This window comes from Oncorhynchus gorbuscha, linkage group LG10 (genome assembly GCF_021184085.1).
Source record: "Oncorhynchus gorbuscha isolate QuinsamMale2020 ecotype Even-year linkage group LG10, OgorEven_v1.0, whole genome shotgun sequence".
NCBI classification, from domain to species: Eukaryota; Metazoa; Chordata; class Actinopteri; order Salmoniformes; family Salmonidae; genus Oncorhynchus; species Oncorhynchus gorbuscha.
Genome location: NC_060182.1, coordinates 32736860 through 32756055, shown reverse-complemented (window position 1 = coordinate 32756055; position 19196 = coordinate 32736860). Strand labels below are relative to the sequence as shown.

Here is a 19196-nt window from a genome sequence, read left to right as displayed (position 1 = left end):
CTGGGTTGTATATCAAATGCTTCCCTGGCCTGATCCCTGCCTCATCTTACTCTCTCCACAGTTTCAAAGGGCATGGGAGCACAGTCAAATCACTGTCATTCACCCTCATTGTTTTGAAGCGGACTTTCTAAATTACAATAACACTGTCTGTAGAGGTAGCCTATCTGGGAATCGGCTTCAATTACACACAACTTGTTATTAACTGTCGATTATATGTCTGTCTCCCATAACTTTACACTTGACATGAATATTTCCATATCCACAAAGTGAACCATGGGGCCTAATGCACAAAATGTAAACGCCCAATCATACTGCTTGAATACCATAATTATGTGAATTATTCAAAGAAAGTCCATTGCTTTACCTGGTTACACTGCATTTTACATTTCACAATCATACCACATGGATAATGTAGCAAATTCAGTGCAGAGTAGACATACTTAGATACAATCATGCATTAGGCCCATGCTATTCAAGGTCCTATTGTTCATTCAAATCATATTGCCTCCTCATTCCTGCTATTCAAATATACAGATGGCATTTCATCCAACACTTAGGTGTGTGCAAATGCTATTTGTCTGGAGACCAAATTTACTGTGAATGTATGGTATTATGGACAAAACTAATAAGAGTTTGGGATGAATATTACAAGGAAATTAAAATACATTTTTTTTGTAAGCAACACACGGCTAAGAGAAAATGTATGCATCCATAGCTTTTGCAATTTACATACTAAATGAGCATAGCTCATTCCCAACCAACAGCTTATCATTAGGAGTGGGTTTAAACAGAAAGAGGAGTTACTGTCTGCCAGTCATAATGGAATGACATCCTACAAGCAGGCGGCCTTTCAAAGAATGGAAGCAATGCTACTGTACTGTACAACGCACTAACCTTGGCTACTATGTAAATCAAGTTTTCGGAATAATTATTTGTTAGGAGAGAAATTCACACTGAATAATGATGTGTTACAAACAAAACGAACATGATCCATTGTAGACAGCATTATGTTTTATAGGACTACATTTTGTCCATGGGCCTAAATAATCATTTTCTTTCACAGCTTTACATTCTCCTACCTAAGTCACCCATCAAGACAAATCTACTGCAAAAATAGCATTGTTTCCTGCTGAATTTGATTATTTTACTGGTGAGTGTGCGCCCATCGTGCATTATACTATTTCCAATTGCCATTATAGACTACATGACTAAAAGTATGTGGACACTTACTCGTCGAACATCTCATTCCAAAATCATGGACATTAATATGGAGTTGGTCCCCCCTTTGCTGTTTTAACAGCCTCCACTCTTCTGGGAAGGCTTTCACTAGATGTTGGAATATTGCTGTGGGGACTTGCTTCCATTCAGCCACAGGAGCATTATTGAGGTCAGGCACTGATGTTGGGCGATTAGGCCTGGCTCGCAGTCAGTGTTCCAATTCAACTCAAAGGTGTTTGATGGGGTTGAGGTCAGGGCTCTGTGCAGGCCAGTAAAGTTCTTCCACTCTGATCACTTTGTGCACGGGGGCCCTGTCATGCTGAAACAGCAAAAGGCCTTTCCCAACACAATGTTGGAAGCACAGAATCATCTAGAATGTCATTGTATGCTGTAGCATTAAGATTTCCCTTCACTGGAACTAAAGGGCCTAGCCCGAACCATGAGAAACAGCCCCAGACCACTATTCCTCCTACACCAAACGTTCTCTTGGCATCTGCCAAACCCAGATTCGTCCGTCGGACTGCCAGATGGTGAAGCGTGAGTCATCACTCCAGAGAACGCATTTCCACTGCTCCTGAGTCCAATGGTGGTGAGCTTTACACCACTCCAGCTGAAGCTTGGCATTGCTCATGGTGATCTTAGGCTTGTGTGTGGCTGCTCAGCCATGGAAACCCATTTCATGAAGCTCCCGGCGAATAGTTCTTGTGCTGACGTTGCTTTCAAAGGCAGTTTAGGACTCAGTAGTGAGTGATCCAACTGAGGACAGACAATTTTTATGCACTACTTACTCGGCAGTCCCGTTCTGTGAGCTTGTGTTGCTGAGCCGTTGTTGCTCCTAGACATTTCCACTTCACAATAACAGCACTTACAGCTCTATCAGGGCAGAAATTTGACAAACTGACTTGTTGGAAAGGTTGCATCCTATGATGGGGCCACGTTGAAAGTCACTGAGCTCTTCAGTAAGGCCATTCTACTGCCAATGTTTGTCTATCTATCCTGTCAGCAACGGGTGTGACTGAAATTGACAAATCCACTCATTTAAAGGGGTGTCCACATACTATTTTATATACTGTATTTGTGTATTTGTTTGTAAAAGAAATGTGAAAAAATGTTTATTTATTTGTCTAATTTTAAGGTGTCTTTTTAGTCTAAGGATAATAATAGAACCTTATAATAGAACCTTTCTGATCTGGTATTAATTAAAGCAACCGCAATTGCTTTTGAGAGCGTTTCAGTGGAAATCATCTTTAGTACCAGGGGTATAGCATCTTTCTCTGATTGTTATCCTCCAACTAAAGCCACTGGTGACCCATCATGGCACATCTGCTGAAAACATTGCATTCTTTCCTGCTAATGTATTTTACTGGGCTATTAATGGATGAATTCTTAACATTCTAACAATTCTGGTGAGCCCATGCACAGAGAGCCCATGGCAAATACTTCTGATTTTAAGAACAGAACCTCCATTCCAGTCATGCACTAGGCCTATGTCAAGAGACCTATTGAAAGAGAACAGTCTAGTAAGCCCTAGCTTGTAGAATCCCACCATTCATTCACATGGTACAAACTGCTCTTCCAGCCACCTGATCAGGGAGCGAGAGAAACATCAGAGCCATGTTTAGTGTTGCTCCCACAGGGAGCAGGTAGTAGAGATGGATTCTTTAGCTGTTTGCTGCATCCAGCTGTACCTAGTAATTCTGCATGTGTAAACTATTTTTATATGAGCTGAGCTGAATAGGTATCTGTAATCATTCGCTTCGCCCAATTAACAAGCCCGTGCAGCATCTGCTTATAGGTACCACCAAAGTGGTGTTATTGTTGACATCAGAGGCAAACAGGATAGAGCTAAATGATCAGAGATGTACCAGGGTCATGGCTAGAAAGGTTCCAGATTTTGTCAAATTAAAGTCAGATTTGACTTTTTGTAGCAGGTTAGGAGAACTTACGCAGCAGGTTAAGATAATTAACATAGCAGTTCAGAAGAATTAGGTTAAGGTTAGGAAAAGGGTTAGGGTTAGCTTAAATGAAGAAAAAAAATGACTTTGGACTTTAATTTGACAAAAGCTGGATCCCTTCTAGCCATGACCATGCACCAGGGAGGGAAATGAGAGGGAAAACGGGACATGGGCAAATTAGGAACAACAAGGAAATGGGCAAAAAGGTAAAAAATCATGCACGAATATCAAACAAAACAAAAAAGAGAAGTACATAACAAAAAGGGCAAAACATGTAGAAGATTGCGTTATTAAATGCTTTGCTTTTTAAGACTAGACCAATTAGCTATTGTTGGACTAACTCTATTTTCAAACTTTTTTCTAACTGTGGATTAGCTTTCAGCATACAGCAGCAGCAGGCCCACTAACCTAGCCAGCCTATCCCTCACACCCTCAGATGACATCATCGAGGGGAGATATCATCATCAGTCCCATTCATTATTATTTTATTAACTATTTGTACAATTTGGTTATAAGGATGTAGCATATAATATGCATGCAACTTAAGTTTTTTTTAAAAGCTCAGAGTAGAGCAAATCTCTGTGTTTCAGATATGGCATCCGCGTTCCAGATATGTTCACTGTCTACCTCTAGAGCACCGTAGGAGGGCCATGTTCTCCGCTTCTCACACTGTCAAGCTCACGTCCTGTTATTAGGCTCAGACTGGCTCTCTGTTTGGAGAACACAGAGCAAACCACAGAACCTGTTTTAAAATGCTAAACTGAAGCATATTTTCTCCCATTTCTTAAGCCCACATTGTCAATTTGTTGCCATGTTATTTCAGCGATCCTCTGATTTTCTCCACTGGGCTTTTCCACAGCTGTGGAGGAGGAGAAGGTGTTCCTTTGAAAGCTTTAGTTCAAACAGAGTTTTGCTCACTAATAAAAGGTTTGTCAACTGTGCCGGTGAGACGAAAGGGAATCCACATATATATAGTAGGTGTGATAGATAGAGCCCCAGCCTGCTTCCACATGGGAATAGGTTGGATGCCAGACGCGCAACATAAGCCTTTGACAAACATCTGAAAGTCAGTGATTAATCTGAACCACAAATTACCTCTGAGAATGTTTATGCAGAAATGGAACATCTGCCAAAATAGAGATGTTGTTCAAAAAAACACTTGTTGCTTAAAATAAATAAAATAGGGGGCGATAATTGGAGTTAAAGGAAATATTCGTCACACAACAAACTATGTGACTGTTATTTTCCAAATTAATAATTTGTAACTATATGACTGTTTTTAAAACTGTCTTCTAGACCTAGGCCTAACCACCTTGTAAAATGTGTATTTCATATTTCTCATCTACTTTAAGGATAAATAAAATCTGAGACTGGAATTAGATGTTTATCAGATAGGCCAAGATGTTCATTAGATGAAATTATATTGAAATGGTGGTGGTCTCCCTCTCCGTCTGAACATCGAAAGGGACATCCTGGGAAATCTGGGATTTATCTGCTTCTAATGAAATGAATCAGACTAGCTAGATGAAGGCCTTGCATTTTGATATACAGTCCTGCATGCTAATCAATGTGCTGATAATACAGTAGCCTAGGCCTATGGACGATTCCACACCAGGACAGTCCAAAAATCTTAATAGCTTCCGGGTATGCTGGGACCAGAGCTACGGCAATTGGGCTGGCTTTGTAGTGCCTGTCCCGAATGGCTTGTTCTTGTGAATGGGCACCATGTCAGTAGTGATGGGATTTTGTAAATGTGTTATATTGTTATGTTGTATCATGAGAAAAGGATTGCAAAGGTGCAATGCATATAATTCATGATGTTTAGCTGAGTGGAAAATGTGGGCTTTGATAATGGTCATTTTTTAATTAATAAGTGTTTAGTATGGTCTGATGGGAGGAGCTTCCCATACAAAAGGAGCCTCTCTTTCAGTTCAAAAGGGCGACCATTTTGGATTGAGCTGTTTACATTTACATTTAAGTCATTTAGCAGACGCTCTTATCCAGAGCGACTTACAAATTGGGGCAGCATTGTTTTAAGCTGTCAGGAAGTATACTTTGGTGGCAGTACTGTTGTTTTTCTTTCGGATTCAGTATGTAAATAAACACCCTTCCACAGAAGTACCTTTGCGGCTCCGCCATCTTTTTATTTGATAGAGGTTAGGTTTTTCAGTTTAGCCTTCTGGTCTACTCTACGCGGCATAAGCTTATTAAAGAGCAGTAATACTATTAAGAGTAGTGTGCGGGTTCCTTCTATTTTCTCATCTTATTCAACTGTTACCATGCACCTGCAACAAAGATAGCTCAGATGTGCGAGTGCCTTTTGAATTTTGAATGTTCACATTAATAAAAGTTCAGCAAAAAAATTGCAGTGAAAATCTGACGTTCAATGCCAAACTGTGGGTCATGGGCTTGGCAGACTTCAACTTACTCTTGAAAATTGTAATAGTAGAATTTCTAAATTGGGCATCATCAGCTCCTCTTGTCATGTTAGTCATTACATACCTTAGAGAACTATTTATAACTTGTCAGAAATGTCCAGAACAACTAGCCCATGTCAGCTAATGTTTTTTGTTGTTGCTGTAAACCTGAACCGTTTGTGTCATGAACAAAGCTTGTGCCCATAGAAATAGACGTGGTGAGAGCGGGCCCGTGTAGGGGGTGGGGGGTGTGTGGGATGTTCTACAATGCTGGAAGGGAGCCTCGAGTTAAAAAGTTTGGGAACCCCTGGTCTATAGTGTGGTTTCTAGCGTTTTTGGGGGGCTTCATAGAGCCTATGTGGCATGTTGAAAATGTTTTCTTCATATGAATTTGTCTCTAGCGTTTGAACGGTTTAAGCTACAAAATATTATGACCATATTCCTGAACGCTACGACTCTCAGGAACATGTTTGTCTTTTTTCCTCTCTGATGCTAACAAGGACTCATTAGAAGTAGAGTGTGATAAAAAAAAACACATTCAAAGCATACTTTCTTCAGACTGGAATGTGGCATTACCTGATTTGACATATCTTTGTGTTATTTATTGAGCTGCTTAGTTTTCAGATGATTTTAAAATGATGTAATTACTTTTAAGAGGCAGGTAGCCTAGTGGTTAGTGTGTTGGGCCAATAACGGAAAGGTTGCTGGATCGAATCCCTGAACTGACGAGTTAAAAATATGTTGTTCTGCCCCTGAACAAGGCAGTTAACAAACTGTTCCCCGGTAAGCTGTCATTGTAAATAAGAATTTGTTCTTAACTGACTTGCCTAGTTAAATAAAGGTTCCTTTTTTAAAATTCTTATAATTTAATAGTTGTTTAAATAAAATTTCAAAAATGGTGAGCGAGCGTTGTGCCTTTTCCTTTTCAATGATTATATAAAATGTTGGTTGCACCTCAACGCTGGTTGAACACCCTTCACTTCTTTCCTAATTACTTTAATGAACATTTCATTTAAAGAAAAATGTTTTATTGGTGTGTGTGCATTGCTTTTTTATACAGATCTTTTTAATAATAATCTGCCCCCTTGCAATTAACCCTTTTTTCTCTTTTTATTTTATTTTAATTTTTTACATCTGAACCCTGTAAGAATACAGTTGAATAGCTATAAGGAATATAATGACACCAAGATGATACAGCAGACATGTAACGCCTTTTAAAAAATGCCTAAAATGGCCACTTTCATCATGATTTTCTCAAAACCGGTTTGTGATACAAAGATAAAAAGCATGTCAAACATCCATCCGCCTAATTAAGTTTCTAGGTGAAAATGAACAGAACAATTTGAGATACCGGGCTATCCTGGCTTAGAAACGCCTGTATCTCTTAAAGGCACAGTCTAATGCTGCACCATTGGGTAGGCAGCCTTCTATAGGCCTAATCAAGTCCCTTATAGCAAACATGGTCAACACATTTTTAAGGCTATGATGTAAGATATATCAGAAGGCATGGCTGATAACAGAAAGAGCTCACAAATTGGAAGGAACAACAATGGAAAATTGAACTAGAAGATGACCCCCGATGACTTTCTAAGCCAAACTGATGAGTAAGTCCTTTATCTGTCGAAGTATACCTGCCAGTTTGTATCGACTGACGATTTTAGTCGCTAATACTCTCAGATTAGGGAATGCTCATCTACCAACAAATAAGCCTACAGAGTTAATTGTGTGTAAGATTACATAAATAGACTAGCCCTCAATAGACACCTATCGGGAATATTATGAAATATATTTGTTTCCACCACCCTACAGAATTGCATCATTATGAGAAACAACCACGATCCTGTTTTGCAAATCAAATCAATGTTTGTCTGATTTTATGCAGGTATGATTATTATAGCCCACAAAATAAACTATCCCATCTGGCTAACAACAAGCAATTGGTTGTAAAACACAAGTGCAGCACAGGCAAAAACAAGAGCTTGTTATATCAGAACCCAGCTAGCATATTTGGTTCTTTGGAAGTTGTTGGAACATATGTTTTTGGTTTCCCATTGGCACTTGGAATGAAGCCCTACGTTTTTTTTTACGTTCTGAGAAAGGAGGTTCTGGGAATATACATTTTTAGGTTGCAGAGAGGTCCTGAGAATGTTTTACTATGGTTCCCTGAAAGTTTTCCTGGGAGATTTTAATAGCGTTCTGAGAATGGAAATTCTAGGTTATGTTATGGTAATTAAATAACGTTCTGAGATCATGTTTATATAAAACTTTGAATAACACTGCTAGCTTAGTTTGGGTTAACTGTTTTGAACTCCAAGCATGTGATTGCCTTAATCACGCAATCACATTAACCTTTTTATTGTGGAACGGCATCAATGAGATTCAAACCTATAATCTTCTTTTCGCTATCCATTGAATTAGTCCATTGCGCCACCAGGAGGGAGCTAGCATGTCATGTTTTTTTGAACTCATACAAGGATGTTTATTTTAGTCTATTCAAACAAACCCCATTTCAAAGGAAAACAAGCACTCATTAAGATCACGTGTGGCCAATTAGTTAGTGCGGTCAACACACCTGAACACACTTAACAAGATACAGGAGAGAGAGTCATTTGATGCTAATAAAGGAACGTACAGGTTTTTAAATAACATTCTTAGAACATTCTCTGAATGTTAATATAAGGTTGCTTGTGTTTTTTATTGAAAGGTTTTGTAAAATTTGAGAACATGACTTTAAATAGAACCATGAGGAAACCGGTAGGAAACGTTATGCTGAAGTACTGAAATTCCCACAGAAGGTTGTTTCTTAACATTTTCTGAACTATTTGAGAACTTTCCCAATGTCAAAGCAGTTGGAGAGCGTTCCTATAACATTACCAAAATGTAAATTAAATGTAACCATGTTTGAACTTTAAGGAAACGTTCTGTTAATTAATGAAATTAATGTTATTTTGTCAAGTTACTTAAATGTGCTGACAATGTTCCAAAGTCAAGCAACTATCCTGCACCATTACCACAGGTCAACCACGTTCTCACGAAGCACTAAGAAACACATGGTTCTCAAAACGTTATGAGCTAGCTGGGAAGGTGCTGAGTTGAGCTGGGCTGAGTTGAGTTGAGCTGGGCTGAGCAGGGCTGGGCTGGTGGGCAGCCAATTATTGCCCTGGTGATGTTAAAGGAGCTGTCTAAGAGAAAGTTTGCCTAGGGCCTAGCCACCTACAGTACCACCCGACTACTCAGGTGATTTGGGCCCCTTCAAAAGCCAGTAAGGGGCCTATAAAATCTGCTGTTCTATGCCTACTACAGGGCCTGTTTTTGATGAGTACACTGTCAAGCCTATTTCTATTCCTTGGTAGTAGGGACTTGGGAGGGGATAAAGCATGCCTTTTCATGAGTCAGAACACCCTCAATCAAATAGACCCCAACAATATATATTCCTCTGTGCTGATCTTTGGATTATCACTGATCCTGCCTGTGAAGCAGCAAACAGTTGGGGGAATATAAGGGTATCTGTCATGCTAGCTTGTTCTGGCCCAACCCTGGAGATGAGAGCGTGGGTCATGAGGCTGGAAAGGCTGACAAAAACAAATCTTTAATCAATACCCTGGCCCTCAACACAAAACCCTCCCTCCTCCGTCTCTGGCTCAGTGTGCCCTGAGAGTGACAGTTTTTCATTTTAATCTGTGCCTAGTGCTGCCCATATTGTGGGGAAATGGTGAGCTAATATTATGGTTCCTTGGCTCATTCAGTAAACCATTGTTGGCTTTGCATAGTGTCTAGGCTATTTAGTGAAGCACTTGTGAAGATCTAAGATCTTTCTTAAGAACTACAGATGTAGGATCTTAATTTGAGCCAGTTTGCCAAAGCAGGGAAATAATCCTGCAGCAACAGGACATTTGAATTATTTTGTGGATTACAATGAATGGACATTTTTGTAGGAGTTAATACCTTTTCTGTAAGAAAAAAACATGTCTGAAATTACAAACAGAAGCCTTTTTAAACCTCAAATAAACTACAAGTTGCCAGTGGTGTAAAGTACTTTAAAGTGCTATTTTTTTATTTTTTTATTTCACCTTTATTTAACCAGATACGCCAGTGGAGAACAAGTTCTCATTTACTTTCTGTGACCTGGCCAAGATAAAGCAAAGCAGTGTGACAAAACCAACAACACAGAGTGCCACATAAACAAACGTACAGTCAATAACACAATAGAAAAACGTATGTACCGTGTGAGCAAATGCAGAAGAGTAGAGAGGTAAGGCAATAAATAGGTCATAGAGGCGAAATAATTACAATTTAGCATTAACACTGGAGTGATAGATGTGCAGATGATGATGTGCAAGTAGAGATACTGGGGTGCAAAAGATCAAGAGGATAAATAACAATATGGGGTTGAGGTAGTTGGGTGTGCTATTTACAGATTGGCTGTGTACAGGTACAGGTACTTAAGTAGTTTTTTGAGTATCTGTACTTTACTATTTATATTTTTACAACATTTAATTCACTACATTCCTAAAGAAAAGTATGCATTTTTTTTTAAACAAATACTTTTAAGACTTTTACTCAAGTAGTATTGTACTGGGTGACTTTCACCTTTACTTGAGTCATTTTCTATTAAGGTATCTTTATTTTTTATTTTATTCAAGTATGACAATTGAGTACTTTTTCCACCATTGCAAGTTGCATTGCAGGAAAGTTCTCCTGCAAAAGGTCCTACATATGTAAGCTAAATCCAAAATAATTCACAACTGCCCAGTATTCAATATGCAATATAGTCTAGCTATGTCTTTAGTGACAGATGAACAACACTAGGCTATATCACAAACATGAATACACAGTATATAACAGAAACATAACTCCAATCAGATAAACAAACAAAATGTTAAACAACAGTAAATAACAACATTAAAGGCATTAAACATCCATACACGAAAGGAAGTCAAGCACACAGCCATGCAGCAAACATATTTTCTATAACATGCAATTCAGCCATGCATTTTTCATTAGGCATACTCAATAGGCCCATTCAAGCATATGAAACACATGACACAGCAAAGACATCACAAGACATGCTAAAACAACATCGAACAAATCAAACAGACTGGTATACAATTAGAGAGCCTGGAGCATTTACAGGGTAATAATTACCAGATCCAAATAAATTAGAACCAGACATAGGGATCAAATAAGTGAATAGCCTAACGAGTTATCTGCCTACAGACAGAAACAACCCTAAAGTGCCTCAATCCTTGTGGAGGAAAACACTGCTAACCTCATCCTCAAGGCCCACTAAAGACCCAGGCCATCCACAAACACTTTCCCCCTCTCCAGTGGCTGGTCCACACTGAAAACATTATTAGAATAGTAGGAATAAAAACACTGATTGAAGCGAAACCAGAGCTAGAAGGCATTGATTGGTCAGCCAAGATGCAGAGCTGGGCTAATAACATGCTGTCAATCAAATGCAATCAATCTGGGTGAGCTGTTGTAAGACATGTGGGAGGAGGGAAGGTAGGTAGAGGGGAGTTAACCTATTTGGCTGAGTTGTTGCCATTACCCAAACAAACAACCACTTCTGATGACAAATAAAACATTTGAGTTCCATCTCTAAAATGAGCTAATCATACACTCAGCATATTATTTGCATCAAAAGCCTCATTCTTAATTTCCATCTTGACTGCCATGTTGCCTTGGCCATAACTAGCCTTTATGTTAACGGAAATATAGACAAATCTAAGCTATTGCTATATGAACCTCCTCTTCACTCTTTCTACAGTATGATGCCAATACAGACCTATACCCAAACTCTAAAAAGATTTAAGATCTCACTGATTTTGCATCTGGCTTAACAAGGCTTTGATTGGACTAACCTGAGGGGTATACTACAAAGCAGGATCAATGAGTTTGCCAGCTAACTTTGATGAACAACCGGAAATAACAGATTTTCTGGTTCATTAAGGAAGCTAAACTTAGAAATTGGTTTTTGGTTGTTGAGTCATTGAGACCATGCTCATTTCAAGCTTACCTTAACCAAAAAAAGACTAAGTTATTTCAGAAGATTTTTGGCACATCTCATTGATCCTGTTTTGTAGTATACCCCTCAGACTCTTCTTGATTTAGCATAATCTCTTCAAATATGAATGATTAGAGAGGCAGTGAGTAGGCCCATACTTCTGAAAGTCAAAACAATGCTTGATTAGGCCCACTGCTAGGGGGGAAACTTGAGAAGTGCTTTACTATGACAAGAGAGCAAATTAAAGTGCCATCATGTTTCCCTCACAGTAATCATAATAACAATGGTTGTTGTCAAAGACTCCACCCTACAGGCCAACTTTCTTACAGTCTGGTGACTCTTGATGGGGAGGGAAGAGAGGGAGATGTACACTTTTTGTGGAATGCTGGCCAACCAAATATTGTAGTTAGTTAGCCTGAATTATTTATATAACAGTGCTAGGCTACTTAGAGTAAAAAAAGATTGACGATTTGAGTCTACCATGGTGTTGCTACATTGAACAGGCCTATATTCAGAAGTGAGGCTGAGAAAGGCTAAGTCAAAGAGCTGCAAAACATATTAGACAGGAAGTTCAACAAACGTGCACACGAACAGTTAACTGCCTGCAACAAACTGAAAACATCTCTTTACGTATTTCAGCTCTCACCCATCCATGCAAAGCCCATCTCAAGGAGAGCAGAGGTGAGAGCTTGTGGCACGCACACGGCACACACACACACACAGTCAGCCAGGGAAGGACTCAGCCAGCCCTTTATCATAACTACTCCCACAATTACTCAGATCAGCGGTTTACCTGCCTGGGCCTGGGCTGCTCTGAGCAGCGTTACAGTGTCCTGGTGAAACCTCCAGGCAGCCAGCCAGGCAGGCAGAGAGAGCACATTAACTAGGCCGCCTGACATGGGAATAGGATGCCATAGTAACACGCACCCGCATGTAGGGAGAGCAAGACTAGAGAAAACACTCACAAAACAGACTAGTCACAGCTGGGGGGGTGATGCGTTAGTCCCAAATCCCAATCACTAAGAATCACAGACTACAACACCAACCAACTCCTTTGCTGCCTCTAAATCTACATCTCAAAGTGTGTTGAGTAAAAACGCAGAGCTTTGAAGCGGCTAAAGCAATATCAAGGAGAACAGTGTAATGAGTGAAGAGCATAACAAGGAGATGTGGTTGATTTCAGCCTCTCTTTTCAAAACACTACTCCAAATACACTTCATTACCTAGATCAACAGTCATTGACAGTGGAGGAACTGTAAAGGAAGCTGCTGTGGTCTTTAAGCATGAAGAAGGAAGTCACTTTCACAGAGACACAAACTGCTCTACGACGCTCCAGCATGCATGGCAATCTTTTCATTAACGGAATGTTGTGAATTCAAAGGAGGCTCCTCTTGATTAGGCTAGCTGTTTAAACTGAAATTATGCAACTTATCAGGGCCATAGAAACACTTCTAGCATTTAGCAAACATAGCAGCCTTATCCCAGTGCATTCCTCATCCAGATGAATGGATAGGAAAGCTTCTAGCTCCAAGTGGTAGCCTTCCTTCTCTTTCAGGGCCTGCCCTGCTCCTGATCTCCTGGCCTCAACCTGAAACAATCACTCTTAGTTAACGACAACACTTCTGCTATTGACAGCATGATCCCGTAAAGCACACACTTCAATCACCAGAGCAGCAAGCTCCTCTCCGGTCCAGGGGGAACACCCAGAGCAGAAGAGGAGAGGAGGAGGGGGTGGGGTGGGGGGGTGGGGGGGGTCAGATGAAAATCAAGAGGTAAATAAATGAATCGATGAATGAATAATAGATGTGCCAGCTATAGTGGGCTCTCGGAGCAGAGCACAGTGCCACGGGGGGGATGCAGTATTATTAACACTCTCTTACTGTTCATCTCTGTGTCATCACTGATACTCTTAGGAGGAGCATGGCCGGCATAACACACAGCTGATCTGTACATTCGATCCGGATTACGAATTTTCTTCAGTCCTTCAGGAGGCAAAAAGAGAGTAGAGAAAATCGAGGAAAAGAAGTAGGGTATTCTCCCAGATGCTTACAATAGCCCAGTACAGCCCTGCTTCTTTCCCCCATGCAAACACATTGACAGACAGGGAGCAGCTGGACAGTGAAGATGTTTACCTGCAAACAACAGATTAGAAACAAACCCCACAATAATGTATCTAAGGTTTGAGTTATTCAGGAGACAGAGTTATTACAGACACAACAGAAACTGGATAACAGTACTACTCCTAGCCCTGACCTTGGCTTAACCTAAACCCCTGGATTGTGAAGAGTTAGCCTGCAATATAGTATCATGACCAAAAGAAACAACTAACAGGACAGGTGATCAGCACTATTCACTGCCGAGGTGTAAAGATAACATATTTCAGCAAAATAGTCATCCACAGCTATACAGTGGGCTATATTCAAAATAGTACATGCTACTGACAAAGAGCAAAGTGGTACACCTAAGCTCCAATAAGCATGGTCATACACCCCAAAATATTTCCACCACCAGGCATCTCTAGTGAAAAGTGAAGGAAATATTTTGATATTAGGTGCACAGTTGAAACTTTCACAGACATGATTTTTTTTAAACACACCATTTATGCAAGTGGGAAAAGTGGTTCATGAGTAGTTCTATGTCACTGTTGAGAGTTCAAGAATGACACTTCAGCTGTCACTGAGTCTGGCAAATTTTACTTTACATCTCAATGATCTTAGAGATCGTATTTCCAAACAGTTCTGACAGGCCTAGCATACAATACATACAATACACCTTATTTTAAAAATCTAACAAAAAATAAGTCATTGCATCATGGTTTTATACATATGTAGAATAATTCAAGAGTTCTAAATTAGCTATTAAAAAACAAAATATGCGTATCAGACAATCTGACAGATCCAGCCTGATTGATTTGTTCCATAGCATAGTGCCAGACATTTTGCTTGCTCGTTGGTATAGTCCTACATGATTGCTTATCTATTCTATTCATTATTTTTTTCTATGCTGCTGAATAATGCATCTCTTGGTTTAAACGAACAGTTCTATTTTTTTCCCCTATTCTGGGAATGGTCCCTAATGACGAGTGAAGGGGCTAGCAATCAGGCTCATTGTAGGCCTGGCTGGGTTTGATTCAGGTCGATATTGGCCCACATCACATCAGTAGTAAGCTGGATGAATCAATGTGATCAATCAGAGAGGGCCTTGTCGGCATAGAGACAGACTGGTCTAAGGTATGACACCACCTGTCATCGGCAGCCAGAGTCAGCCAGAGTCTGGAGCACGGAGGGAGCAGACTTCCATCCATCCACACCTCACTAATTCAATTAAGGAAAAGGCAAAATCTCCAGCCTGATTCCTGGTTGATTCCACACAGAACTATACAAAGGAATGGCTGAGGAAGAAACGGTCTGTCTGAGATCAGGGGGAGAAGGTCACTTGTTCGATGATGTAACACTAGGCTACAGCCTGACTGAAGTTAATGACTGTGTGATTTCCAGATGACTTATTCTATTTTTGCACTCTGTGAACTTTCCAAACCCAGACAGACATCAACTATAAATAGGCCCCTACCATATTTGTTTGCAAAAGCATTTATACTTTTAAAGTGTATTATAGCCTCTCTTACTCACAGGTCTACAGTACAGTATGACCATATATCACATTCAAGTTGACCTACAAGGTTATGTTTTCTCTGTTGAGGAAGATACCCTTCAGTGTGAACATGTTATAACCAGGTAAAGTGTACTGACCCAGAGATAGGCTAGGCTACAGAGGAGAGAAATGGCCTTCTGTCTACATACCAAGGAGACTAAGTTAGTGGAGTGTATATAAGAAACATTGCCTCTGTCCACTTCACACCCTTTATAAATACATGATCACCACTCTGAAGTCCTGAAGGATTCAAAGGTGTCGGGGGGTTTACTTTAAAGTCTAAATTGAGAAGGAAAGATGTGTCACTTTATTGGAATGCTCTTCATTCAACACCTGCTATTTCCGTTCCCTCCGTGACTAGTGGTATTCTTAGACTCACTGTTCTTTAGGAAGTGTTGGGGAAAGCCCTATCCCCCAGGGTCTAGCAATCAGTTAGATGGGTCAGAAGTAACTCCTGGTGTTACTCTGTACAAAGAAGACCACTGAGAGAGACTGGCTCATATCCCCATGGGAGTAGCACAGGATGTGACCTACAGTGCCATCAGGAGACCTGCCAAACAAGCAAACTATACCTATAGCCCCCACCCCACCACAGTCCAGGTGCTTCAAGGACAAAGGGATAAAAGAGATGGTGTTAATACCTGTGGGAGGATTACTGGATATACAGGAAAATGGTAGTGCATTAGTAGCAGTGCTGAAATAATATAATAGTATAGATTTATTTTTATTTTTATCTCTAGGCCTAGACTATTCCATATTCTTCACATGTTCCTTTACTGAGACACATCATTGGATAACCGATTTTAAATTAATATTGGATAGAAAAACAAAGACTGGATGACTATTCTATGTAAAAGCTACCCGGCTCCAGATTGCCTGAGAGGACATTGTGTTTATGTGGAGGCATGAAGCACTCGTCTCTCTCTCCTCCTTCATCCTCCCCCTCCCCCCCTCCTTCACTGACCAACCTCACAGGAACACCGAAAATAACTCAACCTGCTCAGCAATGGGAGTTTCAAGTCAGGGTTTCAGTAAAAGCTCCTGGTGATAGAGAGGCAAAGAAATTAACAAAGGTAAGTGACTATAGATACATTCATCTTGTGTGTATGGATGTAATGCATTAGGTCTAAACGCCACTGTGAAGTAGTAAGTCATTCCTATTACAGAGATAGGTATCCTCCCTTTTTAATTTTGTCATATACATTAGGCCTACTACTACACTTTAAATGTAAAGTGTGTCCCGGTATAGTCATTCCTTTTTCACAGCTCAATACCACCCCCCCTGTGGAGTTTTGTTTAGGAGTTGGCACAACCAGCTCACAGGCTCAGCTCTCTCATCTTTGTTATTGTGGTCTTACACAACAGTATAGGAACACATTGACCATCAGTGTTATCTTTATCGTGTAAACCTAGATCATAAGTATGTGGTGGCTCAAGCTGTGATAAGGCATACACAAATAGAAAGTACAGGATGGCAACTATTTTTCCCTATTGAGGCTAAGCTCACCCTAAATGAACACTCCCCTAATTATTTTGACATCAATAGTTCTCTCTACATTAGTGTGTCAACATGGAACATTTTAGTGTATCTAATTATTTGATGTCTGTTTTAGGCCACTCTATGCATTCCAGATATTGCCAGCCATTTGAAAATATGAGCTCGCTCTTTGTCACCACCCCCTGGTTACATATAAACAATACAACTTAATGTATGTGAAAACATTATGAAGAGCATCGTAGACTAAATGCAAGAAAGCTCGACTGCAGTTTAAAAAACGACGCAGAACAACTCTAATGTTTATGAAAACCGTACACATTTTTAAGTTTAAAATGCATATACTAAGCCTATATACACTATAGGACTGAATAGGCTGTCCACTAGATTGTATTATTACATACTATCAATAATTATGATGCATTATACATATACTTCTACTGCAATTAGGATACTAATTATAACATTGATTTTCTTCTAAACAAATCTACTTTGCAGGTAAATATGGTTTAGTCATAATCAAGCTTCATAATAGCATTAATTAAACAATGTTCATTGTGAACATGTTACGCTTCTAAATGCATGCATTCCTCCTGTCTTATTCTAATGATTTATTATTACTTATTCCATTATGATAACATTTGGATTATTTTGACAATGCATTTTACCTGTCCTCTATAATTTTGACTGTTAACTAATACTCAAGTGTTATTATCTCCTAATTAAATGACATATTCAAGTCAATATGGATCCAGACCAGATGCACATTTCAACCCAAATTAACTTCAAATATTCAATAGTGAAATAGGCTAGAATATCAAAACTTCCTTTTCAGATTGTCCCTTTGACAGAAAGTTAACACCCTTTTTGGCTAAATTAAAAACGCTCTTTAGAATCGTACTATCCATCACATCTGAGACACATCCGGTGGCATTCAATTCCAAAGCTGTGTATGGTACAACATTCTAGTTTATTTTATTTTATATATATATATTATAGCAAACATCGACATGATTATAAAATAACACTTTTAACTGAGCAATAATATAATGTTGTCTGTAAGACCGACACCAGCTAAAATCTCACTCGATAGGGTAGTTCCCATTCCCTTTCAGGAACCTCAACCAACGGGTGATCTCGTCGAGTAAATAAAAAGATTGTCCAGGACTTGCAAGCAAGCATTTTTGTTACCAGACATGGTCACTGGATGGCTAAAATGCATTCTAAGCAAACTAAACTACAATCTAACGTTTGATACGTAGGATGTTATAGATATTCCATGTCAAATAGCCTATGTAATAGCTTGCTTGCATTTATGTAATAAAAACAAGCTTATTTTCAAAGCTGGATAAATAGAAGAGAAGTTGGCAATGACATGTTGTTGTCCTTAACTTAGCTTGTTTTATAGCTATTTAGCTTGCTGCTTCACTGAACTGAATCTAGAATAAATTAGGATTATACAATCCGGCTTTTAGATCATGCTGGCTATTTTGTCTTCTTGTTTTTATCATGTGTAGGCTCTGATGGGCATAGCTGGCTAGAAGGCTAGCTAATATTAGCTGGCTAGGTAATGTTGTCTCCACGTTTAGCTGCCTGGTATTTCGGAGGAAATACAAGAGTGCTATTCTTGTAAAAACTCCACGTCTCTCATCACATATTTCACCAAAGTCTGACTTTAAAATATTGTATATCACATAGTTGTCTTACTGGTAAATTAATCCCATTATATCTCTCTTACCTTCCGGCTTGTTTTCGGCAGCCATTTCCCCTTCGCGCGCAACATCCTCCTCCTCCTCACGACCGTGGGTACCACGCGCGTGCACGGCGAGGACAGCACGAGGAGGGACTCGAGGAGAAGCAGCGAGTCCAGCCAATGCAAACTTACCATTGGTTGTGAGGCAATGACTGACAATGTTACTCTGGAATGGCTAGTGACATCAAGAAAAAACACGCATCAAATGCAACTACCAGACCACGTCATTGGCCGAAAGGTAACACCTCAAAAGTAAATGAACCAATCTGCTTTGGAATGGACTAATAATTATGTTATAATGACGCCATTTGGACATGAAGTCATAGTCTATGTCAGATTCAAATGTATACTGCTTAGATTAGGCTACATACAATAATTTCATAAAGTCAGCCATTTAGCTTATGCAACAGAAAAAAACGTATACATACATGTAAAGTGTTTATATAGGCTAATTGATAGTAGACGTTTACTATTCCTTTCTGCAGCTCTAACCATTTTAATTTACAACCCTGTGTTTTATTTCTGCTTCCATTTTGCATTTATATTGATGTGTGAATTTTCTGTAATTCATGTAATTCGGGGCTCATCTCTAAAGAGACATTGAGACTCGCTGATAAGATAAAGGTTAAATAAAATACAAATAAATGTGTCTCTGATGGGCCAGACGCATGGGTGCTGAAAAGACAGCTCCATTCAT

The 19196-nt window shown here is 39.5% G+C and overlaps 1 protein-coding gene across 6 annotated transcripts in view; it reads right to left on the bottom strand.

Moving 5' to 3' along the window:
- Positions 1-18566, bottom strand: part of camta1a (calmodulin binding transcription activator 1a) — a 522529-nt gene extending 503963 nt beyond the window's left edge. For 5 of the 6 annotated variants that reach the window (XM_046365688.1, XM_046365689.1, XM_046365690.1 and 2 more), the window contains exons 1-2: positions 18485-18566; positions 13481-13582 (exon numbers count right to left, since the gene is read on the bottom strand). In XM_046365688.1, coding sequence (XP_046221644.1) covers positions 13481-13582; positions 18485-18509 — 127 coding nt within the window. In that variant the 5' untranslated portion in view covers positions 18510-18566. The remainder of the gene's footprint in view (positions 1-13480; positions 13583-18484) is intronic. The other variant, XM_046365692.1, reaches the window with a different exon arrangement.
- Between the last annotated feature and the right edge of the window lie 630 nt (positions 18567-19196).